This window comes from Urtica dioica, chromosome 6 (assembly GCF_054948205.1).
Source record: "Urtica dioica subsp. dioica isolate 48M chromosome 6, U.dioica_male_clone48M_v1_H2, whole genome shotgun sequence".
NCBI classification, from domain to species: Eukaryota; Viridiplantae; Streptophyta; class Magnoliopsida; order Rosales; family Urticaceae; genus Urtica; species Urtica dioica.
Window position 1 is genome coordinate 28,118,219 of NC_142761.1, and position 13,351 is coordinate 28,131,569.

The 13,351-nt window shown below is 44.5% G+C and overlaps 1 protein-coding gene across 1 annotated transcript; it reads left to right on the forward strand.

Moving 5' to 3' along the window:
• The first annotated feature begins 423 nt into the window (after positions 1 to 423).
• LOC149393557 (uncharacterized) lies at positions 424 to 11,496 on the forward strand. The gene is made up of 15 exons (XM_089616493.1): positions 424 to 508; positions 836 to 931; positions 1,012 to 1,114; positions 1,203 to 1,298; positions 1,432 to 1,481; positions 1,902 to 2,028; positions 2,103 to 2,165; positions 2,254 to 2,313; positions 8,917 to 9,081; positions 9,185 to 9,258; positions 9,372 to 9,465; positions 10,341 to 10,477; positions 10,606 to 10,686; positions 10,827 to 10,932; positions 11,062 to 11,496. The coding sequence occupies exons 2-15, from the start codon at positions 849 to 851 to the stop codon at positions 11,122 to 11,124; spliced, it is 1,302 nt and encodes a 433-aa protein (XP_089472619.1). The 5' UTR covers positions 424 to 508; positions 836 to 848; the 3' UTR covers positions 11,125 to 11,496.
• Positions 11,497 to 13,351: the final 1,855 nt, after the last annotated feature.

The following is a 13,351-nucleotide window of genomic DNA, read 5'->3' on the forward strand; positions in this document are numbered from 1 at the left end:
TAAATTTATACTAATTTTTCGTTAAAAATAAATCAAAAGCCACGATGTGACTTGAGCTTATTTTATAACAAGTATTTTTTGCAGCTATCCAATATTCTAACTCTTTTTAGGATCTAGCTGAAGTTTCATTTTATAGGAAAATAATCCATCAGGTCGAACATAATTAAATTAATTTTTAAGTTAATTAAATTAATTTAATTAATTGATCAGTTAATCTAATTAACTTCGGTCTGTTGAACTATTTTCTTGATAAAAAAAATTAAGCTATTTTTTTCAAAAGAGAGTGAATTATTGAGCTACTGCTCTAATTGCCGACGTATATAATTGGCATCTCCGCCGATCAGAGAGTATATAAAGTAGGAAATGATATAAAGATAAAATGAGCGATTCTTAATACAAATTATTCGGTTAAAGAGTAAGAGATACACTTTCGTGAAATCAGAGGGATATACTCCAATTTAGGTATATATTTTTATATTCTCAAAGGTGTGTTATCTTCGTGTTCAACGTAAGCTTCTTTTATTTCCTTTCATGCTTTCTCATAAGTTGATGATGGAATTCTTTTCCCTTTATTTTGCATTTTATTTGTATATTTAAGCTTTGCCTCTGCCTCCGTAACAGAATACATAGCATCATCGTCCAAGCATATATATATATACATATATATATATATATATATATATATATATGTGTGTGTGTGGTGTTTTCCTTATATGGTCTCCTTAATAAGGCTTAAGATAGGATCAACTAATTTTTAAATATGAGGGAAGGAAAAAAAAAAACACTTATTGTGAAAAGGTGATGACTGAATGTAGTTTATCTTTGACTTTCTTAGCAATCAGAAACAGATGGCACTCTCCTTCGTTGAAACTGGAGCGCGCTTTATCGTCACCAGATTTCTCAGAGATTTCATAACGGCCGGTTCTTTAACGTGTGTTACGATATATAATATGACTCCATTTTTGTTCATGTTTTGAAAATAAATACAGTCTTGATTTCTCTTATGCATAGTTTGTTGGAGGACGGAGGCAATGTGTTCACTTTCCAGGGAAACACAAAAAAATGCCCTTATAAAAGTGTTATTAAAATCCATAGCCCACAATTTTACTGGAAGGTACATATATATGTTTTTATGTTACTTATAACGTGATATTACGCTATTAAAGAAAACCACTCCTCACTTTGAAACTATTATTTTTCAGATTATGACTCAAGCAGATATAGGGCTTGCCGATGCGTACATTAATGGAGACTTTAGTTTCGATGACAAAGACCAAGGCCTTTTAAATCTCTTCCTTGTAAGGAACTTTTTTTATTTTTATTTTTTATATTCTTAGCAAATTAAACTAACATCTACGGTGAAGCGCGAACTACTAAAAATATATTGCTTTGATAAAATATATGATTTTCATGCTATATACGCTTCGTCAGGTTATCATTGCTAGCAGAGATTCGAATCCTAAAATGGTGAACAATAGAAGGTACATATATGACCAACATAATGTCAAATTACTTAAATTGCAAATATATACCTAGTTCTTTTTTGAGTTTTTCATAAGTTAAATGAATTTGTTTTGTCTGTCGTTAGTGAATTTATTTTAGGAGAGGATTATTTCGAAACCGTTAAAAGTTTGTCTCTCATATGTGGGTCTAGTTAAGAAAAAAATGGAGAGCTAGGATTAAATTAAGAAAAACTTCAAATTAGGACAAATCATTTGAAACTTTGGGTATTTCGTAATAGAATTGGTCTAGCGAGACTTATAGTACTACTCTTATTAGTTTATATTGTTTTACTATTCTTCTTTATCATTAATTAATCTTTCGAATACGTAGTGTTTGTATGAATGTTACGTTTTGTTGATTAAAAATATTCACCCAATTACGTCGCTCCACTAATACAGCGGATGGTGGTCTCCAACGCTATTGACGGCTGGTCTGGCCTCGGGGATATACTTCTTTCGACACATGTCACGGAAAAATAATACTGTCACACGGGCTCGTAGGAACATCGCTCGTCATTACGATCTGGTTGTACTTCGTTATTTAAATGAAATTCCTATAAGCCTCCTAGCCCCTAATTACTGATAAAATCGTGTTTGTAGAGCAATGACTTCTTTGCCATGTTCATGGATGGGACAATGGCATATTCCTGTGCTATATTTGAGGTAACTATGTAAATAATTTTATAGAATTAAATGCATATATATATACATATACACACACATATTCATCCTAGTGTAACTGATTTGGCAGAATGAAGATGAAGACTTGAAAACCGCACAACTGAGGAAATTCTCCGTTCTTATCGACAAAGTGAGCCTTCAATATCGTGAAAATTCCCCAATAGTTCTTAAATAATATTTATCTTCGTTAGTATAGCAAAATTGTAGCAATCGTAAAATAGCTAGAGTATGTGTTAAAAACTCAGTTATTGTCGTAAATATGTTAATCTACGTTAAAGTATTATTAACGCACCTAAAACAAAATCAAACGAAATAAAGACGAATTATAATTTATGAGATGTAAACTTGCAATATAAGTCATCACAAGCAGAACTGGCGGGAAATATAGAAATATATAAATTGTAGTTGCAAAACTGAAACTATAAACAACACATGGATTACCTATATAATTTTAATCCATGCTAGTGCTTGAGCGGAACTCTAAAAAAGTCTCCTATATAATTGTTGTCGGTCCGTCTCGGACCGACGAGAACTAAGGCATCGCTTAGATCCACGCGACCGGTGCAAGGCCCGCACAGCGGCTCCCGGCCGGCCAAGTGCCGTCCAGCCAGCTCCCGGCCGGCGGCCGCCCGGCGTATGACCGGCCCAGGGCCGGCGCTGGCCAAGACCGGCTCTCCAAGGCCGGCGCCGGCCAAGGCCGGCGCTGGCCAAGGCCGGCCCTCCACGGCCGGCGCTCCAAGGCCGGCCCTCCATGGCCGGCGCTCCAAGGCCGGCCCTCCACGGCCGGCGCTGGCCAAGGCCGGCGCCCCAAGGCCGGCCCTCCACGGCCGGCGCTGGCCAAGGCCGGCGCCCCAAGGCCGGCCCTCCACGGCCGGCGCTCCAAGGCCGGCCCTCCTCCATGGCCGGCCGGCGCTCCAAGGCCGGCCCTCCACGGCCGGCGCTGGCCAAGGCCGGCGCTCCAAGGCCGGCCCTCCACGGCCGGCGCTCCAAGGCCGGCCCTCCTCCATGGCCGGCCGGCGCTCCAAGGCCGGCCTTCCTCCAAGGCCGGCCCTCCTCCATGGCCGGCCGGCGGTCCAAGGCCGGCCCTCCTCGGCCGGCGCTCCAAGACCGGCCCTCCTCGGCCGGCGCTCCAAGACCGGCCCTCCTCGGCCGGCACTCCAAGGCCGGCCCTCCTCCAAGGCCGGCCCAACCTTGCTCACTCGGCCAAGGGGTCTTCAAGCCACCCCTTGGCTGCCTATAAATACAAGGGTCCTTCCCTTGACCCAGGGGATCGGAATTTGAGTACTGAAACGCTGCCGAACTCGTACCTCGCTCGTTTCTCTCAAGTCTCGACCTCTAAACACTAAACCCTCTACAAACCACCTCAATCCTACTAATGTTGAGCGTCGGAGAGGTAAACAGAGGCGACCCCTCTGTTTCCCCTTTGTAGTTCACACCTCTTCGCTTGTGTTTCAGGTGCTTGGACGAGATAGACATTACAGACAGCTAAGGGACGACTTGAGATATCAAATCCGACACGCTCGAGCCGGAGTGAGACCACTTGGTCCGGCCTTGGGTCTAACCATTTCCGGTTCCTAAATCGTTGTCCGAAAAACAGCGACAACATTTTGGCGCTAGAAGGAGGGGATCTCTCGACCTTGACGACGCATTCCCTCTACCAGTTTTCTCCCTTTGTAATCACGACTCTCGAGAGATGAGTCATCTACCCACTACCTCCGCGGGTACCCAAGCGACGAGCTCGAGGTACGGTCTCCGAAACCTCGCGCACCGTCTTGAAGGGCAACCTCGCGATAGCGAGAGCCAGCCCCAAGACCCGGTGAACGACCCCGAGGCCGAGCTCCGAGAGGACACGGCCCGGCGGCTCGCGGAGCTCCTCGACCGTCCCGGCGTTGACAGCTCCCTCATCGCCGGTCTCCTCGGCTACGACGTCGAGGATCGATCTGCTCAAGATTACTCCGACCCCGAGTACGTGGAGGAATCGAGGACCGACGAGGCCACCCCTAGCCTCGCTCAAACGCGACCCGAGAGGGCCAACGGTGCGTTGGCCGATCCTTTGTGCCCGGCGCGACAACAGGCACGGTCACAGTCCCGGGGACTCGCCCCCTCGGTTTCAAGAGGTGGCCGGACACGGCCCCTCGCCGAGGAGAGAGCGACTCTGGTCGACGATGGAGCCGATAGCCGAAGCGCTCGTCGGACGACCCGGCCAAGGGCGACCTCGCCTCGTCACGCACCAAGCGTGGACCTTAGAGAGCGCTTGACGGCGCAGAGAAACTCCCGAGGGGAGGATCTCCGCCAAAGGCTAAATTCTCGAAGGGATGCGCTCCCCGCCGCAACTCTTGGCCGGCCTCAGGCCAATGTCGTGGACCAAGCGTCCAATGAACGCCAACCAGTGACCCCCGTGGCCCCGACGATTGGCCCTGCCAACGGGCTTGATATGGTCACAATGATCCAGAGCCTCCAAAACCAGATCATCGAGATGAGGGAATCAGGGAGGCAAAGGCCGTACGGAGGGATCGAGGAATCATACTCTCCCTTCGCCGCACAAGTCCTCGCGCAGCCATGCGTAGGAAACTTTAAGTTACCGTCCATTCCCCCCTATGATGGACGTACGGACCCCCACTTCCACGTCCAACACTATGAGACGTGGATGACGATGCAAGGAAAGACGGACGCCACCCTCTGCCAAGCCTTCAGCCTGACCCTCACAGGGTCGGGCTTTGAGTGGTTCCAAAGTTTGAGGCCTGGAAGCATCCCGTCCTTCCGGGCCTTGCGAGAGGCTTTCCTTGCTCGCTTTGCCACGCTCGTGGCACAAAAGAAATCGAAGACCCACCTCCTCTCCATTCGACAGGGGAGAGATGAGACGTTGAGACAATACCTCGCCCGCTTCACCGAGGAGTCTCACAAAGTCGAGGGCTTCGACGACAGGGACGCCATCACGGCGATTACCGAGGGAGTTCGCACGAGCGACTTCCTCAAGTCCATTGTCGGGCAAGTCCCGCGAGATATGGCGGAGCTGATGACGAGAGCCCGCACACATATGGGAATCGAGGACTATCTCGATGGCCGCGATGGCCGGAAGTCAGGAGGACAAGGTGGTCGCCACCGCGAAGAACGGGACGAAGATCGCCCCGACCCTCAAAGCAAGAGGAGCAAGGGAGGCCGGGCCCCTAACGGTCGCCCCCTCTCCGGTCCAAGATCGTCGCACGTTGATAACTTCCAAGCGTTATCGACGTACACCCCGCTGAACACTCCGCAAGAGCGGATCCTAGCTCTGCACCGCGACAAGATAGGAAGTCCGGCTCCTCTAGCGAAGGATCCCGCGAAGAGGGATCGGAACAAGTTCTGTGAGTACCACCAGGATCACGGGCATCTGACGTCCGAGTGCTATCATCTTAGGCGTCAGATCGAGGCCCTGATTCAAGTCGGGAAATTAAAAGAGTATGTCCTAAGAACGGTCGGGGCGGCCACGGTGCACGAAGGCCGTCCACGGCGGGGAAGGAAGGGGCCGGCGACGGTGACTGACATGAACCAGGCAGCGATTGAACAACCGGAGAGCTCACAGCTGCATGTCGTGGGCTAGGCCCGTCCCCCTTTTCTCATTATGTCATTTTATGTCCAGTTTTAAGACAATCTCGAATTTCAATAAGGCCAATGGCCCAGGGATGTAATTTTTGACTATTTGTGCATGATAATTGCATCACATTTCACCTCGAAGTCTTTATCTTGCTGCAGTAAAATTTCTAGTCTCCTCTACGAGTACACGAGAAACTCGGGGGGCTAATGGGAAACAATGCTAAAAAAAAAAAAAAAAAAAAAAAAGATACGACAAAGACGTGCTAATCGATTATGCCTTCGTTGGCAAATCGAGAACATAAGACGCGCACAATACAACAAAGACGTGCTAATCGATTATGCCTTCGTTGGCAAATCGAGAAAAGTAAGACGCGCACTAAAACGACGAAGACGTGCTAATCGATTATGCCTTCGTTGGCAAATCGAGAAAATAAGACGCGCACTAAACGACGAAGACGTGCTAATCGATTATGCCTTCGTTGGCAAATCGAGAACATAAGACGCGCACAATACAACAAAGACGTGCTAATCGATTATGCCTTCGTTGGCAAATCGAGAAAATAAGACGCGCACTAAACGACGAAGACGTGCTAATCGATTATGCCTTCGTTGGCAAATCGAGAAAAGTAAGACGCGCACTAAACGACGAAGACGTGCTAATCGATTATGCCTTCGTTGGCAAATCGAGAAAAGTAAGACGCGCACTAAACGACGAAGACGTGCTAATCGATTATGCCTTCGTTGGCAAATCGAGAAAATAAGACGCGCACTAAACGACGAAGACGTGCTAATCGATTATGCCTTCGTTGGCAAATCGAGAAAAGTAAGACGCGCACTAAACGACGAAGACGTGCTAATCGATTATGCCTTCGTTGGCAAATCGAGAAAAATAAGACGCGCACTAAACGACGAAGACGTGCTAATCGATTATGCCTTCGTTGGCAAATCGAGAAAATAAGACGCGCACTAAACGACGAAGACGTGCTAATCGATTATGCCTTCGTTGGCAAATCGAGAACATAAGACGCGCACTAAACGACGAAGACGTGCTAATCGATTATGCCTTCGTTGGCAAATCGAGAAAAGTAAGACGCGCACTAAACGACGAAGACGTGCTAATCGATTATGCCTTCGTTGGCAAATCGAGAAAAGTAAGACGCGTACGACACAAAAAAGACGTGCAAATCGATTATGCCTTCGTTGGCAAATCGAGAAAAGTAAGACGCGCACAAAACAAAAAAGACGTGCTAATCGATTATGCCTTCGTTGGCAAATCGAAAAAAGTAAGACGCGCACAACACAAAAAAGACACGCAAATCGATTATGCCTTCGTTGGCAAATCGAGAAAAGTAAGACGCGCACAAAACAGGAAAGACGTGCAAATCGATTATGCCTTCGTGGGCGAATCGAAAAAACGAGACGCGCACAAGACAACAGAAGACGTGCAGATCGGTTATGCCTTCGTTGGCAAGTCGAGACAATAAGTCGCGCACGACACAATAAAGTCGTGCTAATCGATCACGCCCTCATTGGCAGACCGAGAAAGTAAGCCACGCACGATCAACCCGAAACAAAAGGCCGTCCCTCGCGACGCACAAAGGTCGTCCCTCGCAACGCGCGAGGGCCATTCCTCATGACACGAACCCGAGAGCGTTCTTTCCTTATCCGTATAAAGGCGTAGATTTTGAGTTTCCACTCGATCTACGCTCGACCAGAAACTCGGGGGGCTAATGTTGTCGGTCCGTCTCGGACCGACGAGAACTAAGGCATCGCTTAGATCCACGCGACCGGTGCAAGGCCCGCACAGCGGCTCCCGGCCGGCCAAGTGCCGTCCAGCCAGCTCCCGGCCGGCGGCCGCCCGGCGTATGACCGGCCCAGGGCCGGCGCTGGCCAAGACCGGCTCTCCAAGGCCGGCGCCGGCCAAGGCCGGCCCTCCACGGCCGGCGCTGGCCAAGGCCGGCGCCCCAAGGCCGGCCCTCCACGGCCGGCGCTGGCCAAGGCCGGCGCCCCAAGGCCGGCCCTCCACGGCCGGCGCTCCAAGGCCGGCCCTCCTCCATGGCCGGCCGGCGCTCCAAGGCCGGCCCTCCACGGCCGGCGCTGGCCAAGGCCGGCGCTCCAAGGCCGGCCCTCCACGGCCGGCGCTCCAAGGCCGGCCCTCCTCCATGGCCGGCCGGCGCTCCAAGGCCGGCCTTCCTCCAAGGCCGGCCCTCCTCCATGGCCGGCCGGCGGTCCAAGGCCGGCCCTCCTCGGCCGGCGCTCCAAGACCGGCCCTCCTCGGCCGGCGCTCCAAGACCGGCCCTCCTCGGCCGGCGCTCCAAGACCGGCCCTCCTCGGCCGGCACTCCAAGGCCGGCCCAACCTTGCTCACTCGGCCAAGGGGTCTTCAAGCCACCCCTTGGCTGCCTATAAATACAAGGGTCCTTCCCTTGACCCAGGGGATCGGAATTTGAGTACTGAAACGCTGCCGAACTCGTACCTCGCTCGTTTCTCTCAAGTCTCGACCTCTAAACACTAAACCCTCTACAAACCACCTCAATCCTACTAATGTTGAGCGTCGGAGAGGTAAACAGAGGCGACCCCTCTGTTTCCCCTTTGTAGTTCACACCTCTTCGCTTGTGTTTCAGGTGCTTGGACGAGATAGACATTACAGACAGCTAAGGGACGACTTGAGATATCAAGTCCGACACGCTCGAGCCGGAGTGAGACCACTTGGTCCGGCCTTGGGTCTAACCATTTCCGGTTCCTAAATCGTTGTCCGAAAAACAGCGACAACAATAATGTTAATCCACAAATCTTTTGATCAAGTACGCAATTACAATAAAGACTACAAACAATGATTAATTGTTTCCTCTTAGATGTATCTATCAGATCAAGAACAAACTTTTGATTTGTACAAATCTCTCTCAGTAGTTCTCTCGATCGAGTTGATATCGCTTACAATAGAATAAATGAATGAATTAACAACCCTATCTAACTACGTGTAGAAGAGCCACAAAGTACTGTTTATTAACTTTAATTGCAAGATTACTTTTCAGTCTATAGCTTATCAAGTAATAATTCTAAACGACAATAAGTGATTAAATTAAATTGGTTACATTTACTTTTTTTTTTTACTATTAAATATAATTATCATTGCTGTAATAATGCATATATCTGATTAGGCAAGAATTGAGAAAAGGCACGAGGTTCTAGAGATTGGGAGTGGTTGGGGACAACTTGGAATTGAAATAGTTAAAAGAACTGGGTGCAAATACACTGGTATTACTCTTTCCAAAGAACAACTCAAGTTTAGCCAACAATCAGCCAAAGAAGCTGGACTTGATGAGGTATCAACATACTACAACTGATTAATATTTTATTATTATCATAAATCAGTTTTAGATGATCAAATAAATTGATGAATATATAAATGCTATATGTGATATTCAGGACAACATCCGATTTATACTTTGTAGTTATCGCCAATTGCCCGCTGATCATAAATATGACAGAATCATAAGTTGGTGAGAAATATCTAACTATTCAATTTTACTTCAAAATTTATCGATTACTCCACGTTCCTTTTTTTTTTTTTTTTTTTTGTATTCCATAATTATTTTCTGAGTTGCTCTTCCAGTGAGATGATAGAGCATGTGGGGCATGAATATATAGGAGACTTTTTTAGCACTTGTGAATCGGTGCTATCAGAAAATGGTCTTTTTGTTATCCAGGTAAGAATCAATTATTAATATTTGGTAACAAAACCTTCCTTAAAATAAAATAAAATACATATTAATGTCTATCGACCCTTAATTCTGCCAGTAGTAGTTTTGTCCATAAATCAAATTTTATAGCATTATACACCTAGAATAAGAACCGAAAAGACTTGATATTGTTATTACTTTATGTTCTTTGCTTTTTCTATTTCATTGACACAAAATGTTTATATGCTATATACATTATGTACAATATCATCAAATAGTAGTTACATTTTAAATATCAAATTTTTATCAAATAATTAGCAAATTAGCAAACTAAAACAAGAGGAATTTTTAATTAGCCTATGTTTTGTAAATTTTAGGTAAAATAGCAAACGTTTTGTAAATTTTAGATAAATTTAGGTAAATAACCAACGTTTTAATATAATTTTTCAGTCAATTTACACCTGTAAATATTTGTTTATGGATATTTACCAAAAGTTACTAAAATTTTGAGTAAATGAAAAATTAAAACTGTGAATATAAATATATACAATGGACGCTTTTTTTTTTTTTATTGTGTTAGCTAATTTTGCATAGATTTTCACTAATTTACAATTTTTAATAATTTAGCCCGAACACTCATGTATTGAAAAGTATTCTGCGATTTAGAAGTAAATAATGTGCGTCCGGAAATTTTTCCAGTCCAAAATCACGGTGAACAAAATTACTATATAATTAATTTAGCTATATGATAATCTTTATTTCTTTATCTTTTAACCTTATAAATCCTCTAGCTATATGATAATGTTATATATATGCAAAACTTGTGATAAATTTCATCTAAAATTTCCAATTAAGGGAAATGACTAATCATTTTTTTTTTCTTCTTATTTTACTTATGTCAGTTTATATCTATCCCCGATTACCGCTACGAGGCATACAGAAGAAGTTCAGACTTTCTGAAGGAATACATTTTACCCGGTGTATCTATTCCTTGTCTGAGTAGAGTACTATCTGCCATGGCTGATTCATCAAGATTTTGGTATAAAATCCCTTTTTAGCAACAGTACAAAAAAATATACGTTATAGCTGTAGAATCTTATTCTGCCTGTCACGTTTTCTTTTGCTTGTTTTATTTAACTTACGGGTCGAAATCAATGGAATCATAAGCGTTGAGCACATCGACAACATTGGAATGAATTACTACAAGACATTGAGATGCTGGAGAAAATCATTATTTGCCAAGAAAAGGTTTATAAGTCTTACATTCTGGTTGTTTTGTTTGTATATATAATAAACTAAGTCTAAGTGGTTGGGATTAATGGTAACTCTTTTTATTTTCTTCTTCGTTAATAAAAGACTCTTCTTTTCGTGTTATATTTTTTATTCAGTGAAGTATTTGCTATGGGATTCGATGAAAAATTTCTAAGGACGTGGGAGTACTATTTTGACTATGGCGCAGCAGGCTATAAGTCGCGTACACTCCAAGATTACCATGTACATTAATCTCTTTTCTTTTTCCGTGATTATTTTATTTACAAATTATACATAAAATTAATCTTCCAATATATATTAGTTTGAATTTGAGATTAACTTTGGCACTTTCTTATATAATTTTTTATGCAGATTGTGTTTTCTCGTCCTGGCAACGTCTCTGTTCTTGGGGACCCATTTCCTTCACCAATATAATTCTCTAGAATTATATATACATTTTAAATTTCAGCATTTATATATATATATATATATATATATATATATGTATGTATCGTATGTGTTTGTCTATTATATGTGACGATCCTGGTACGGTAGGGTGCGAGAAAGATAGACAATAATGGGTATGAACTGGTGATCTGAAAATTGTATGAGTTCGTTATTCCTATCAATTAATGAATAAAATTGAGGTCCATGTATGTTAGAAAGCTGTTAGAGTCAACAGCCACGTCAGCTAGTTAACACAGTCTAGTGGCTGTGAGTTAGTTAGAATTCTGTTAGATCAGAGAATCCTATGCACGTTGTATATAACGCTTGATGTAATCTTATAACGAATGAATGAGAATCATCGAACGATCTGAGAAGGCTTTCTCTCTAGATCGATTCCCAAATCTTTCTTGGTATCAGAGCAGTTTCAATGGCGTTTGAAGTTTCGTCTTCGTCGTCTCAGCTCAATGATTCTTCTGCACGATCCTTGATGAATTCTCAGTTCACTCCAACTCTAAACACCGCGATCTCAGTCAAGCTCGACAGAGACAACTACTCGGTGTGGAGATCTCAGGTACTTCCGGCGATCAATGGTCATAACCTCAGAGGTTTCATCGATGGCTCGAGAACGTGTCCACCTGAGAACGTTGATTCGATCAACACAACTGGAGTTTCAGAAAAGGTTCACAATACTGAGTTTGATCGGTGGATGAGGGAAGATCAGTTGCTGCTTTCGTGGCTTCTGTCGTCCTTGTCCACGACGATCCTCGGATCTGTGACTCGAATCACCACTTCGCGAGGATTGTGGAGCGCGCTAGAGAGTCGTTTTGCCGTCAATTCAAAGGCTCGAATTATGCCGCTCAAGATCCAACTGCAATCGATGAAGAAAGGTAATCTCTCAGTCTCCGATTACTTTGCGAAGATGGAAGCTATAGCAGACTCTCTGTTCTTGGCTGGATGTGATGTGTCCGATGACGACCTAATCACGTCGGTTCTCATGGGACTCCCATCGGAGTTTGATGTGATTGTTGCGATGGTGAGCAATCGACTGCAAATCTGCGAGTCAGGTCATTCAGAAATCACAATCCAGGAAGTCTTGGCTATGGCATTATCTCAAGAAACAAGAATTGAGCAACAAAACTCAGCTCTCGAAGTCATTCTGCAAGGAGCTACTGTCAATTACAGTGAAGCTCGTGGAAGAGGCAGATCTGGAAGAGGAAGACAAGGCAGAGGTCGCAGCAATGGTGTTCGAGGAAATTCCCGGCCAATATGTCAGATCTGCAACAAGCAGTGTCACATAGCATTAGCGTGCTGGCATAGAATGGACGAGTCGTATCAATCACAGGCTCCTTCTCCAGCTGACAAGTCTCCGTCGCCAACTCAAGCTAAACCAGCAGCTTTCTTTGCCGGCAGTGAAAGTGTTATGGATCCGTCATGGTACATGGACTCAGGCGCAACCAATCATGTTACTGCAACTCTTGATAATCTGCAAGTTGGGACGAGCTACAAAGGCAAAGAAAAACTGATGGTTGGTGATGGTAAGTGCCTCAAAATTACACATATTGGTTCCAAGTCTATTCCTAATTCCACTGTCAAACCTCTTATACTCAAGAATATTCTCAGAGTGCCTGATATTAAAAAGAATCTAGTCAGTGTTTCCAAATTCACATATGAAAATGATGTTTTCATTGAATTTCATCCTGACACTTGGTTTGTGAAGGATCTGAGAACAGGTATGATTCTGCTTCAAGGAACACTTGACAACGGACTTTATCTGCTACCAAGGCCTAAAACTGCTACTGAAGATCTATGCTGTGAGTCAAATTGTCATGTCCTTGTCTCTCCTAAACAATCCTGTAGTCAATTTTTACCTACTGCTCAATGTTTTGTGTCCAGTACTAGCAATCAATATGAGTTGTGGCATAGACGCTTGTGTCATGCTTCAAGCAAAACTGTTGAACTAGTACTAAAACAGTGTAACATTTTTTCTTTGAATAAAAATAAGAGCAGTTTCTGTGATGCGTGTCAACATGGTAAAAGTCACACTCTTCCTTTTAATTTGTCCAAATCTCAGTCAACAAAACCTCTTCAATTGATACACACAGATGTTTGGGGTCCAGCTCCAATAGGATCTAGTTCTGGTTTCAGATATTACATCAGTTTTATTGATGATTTTTCACGATTTACTTGGATTTATCCGATGAAATTGAAATCTGAT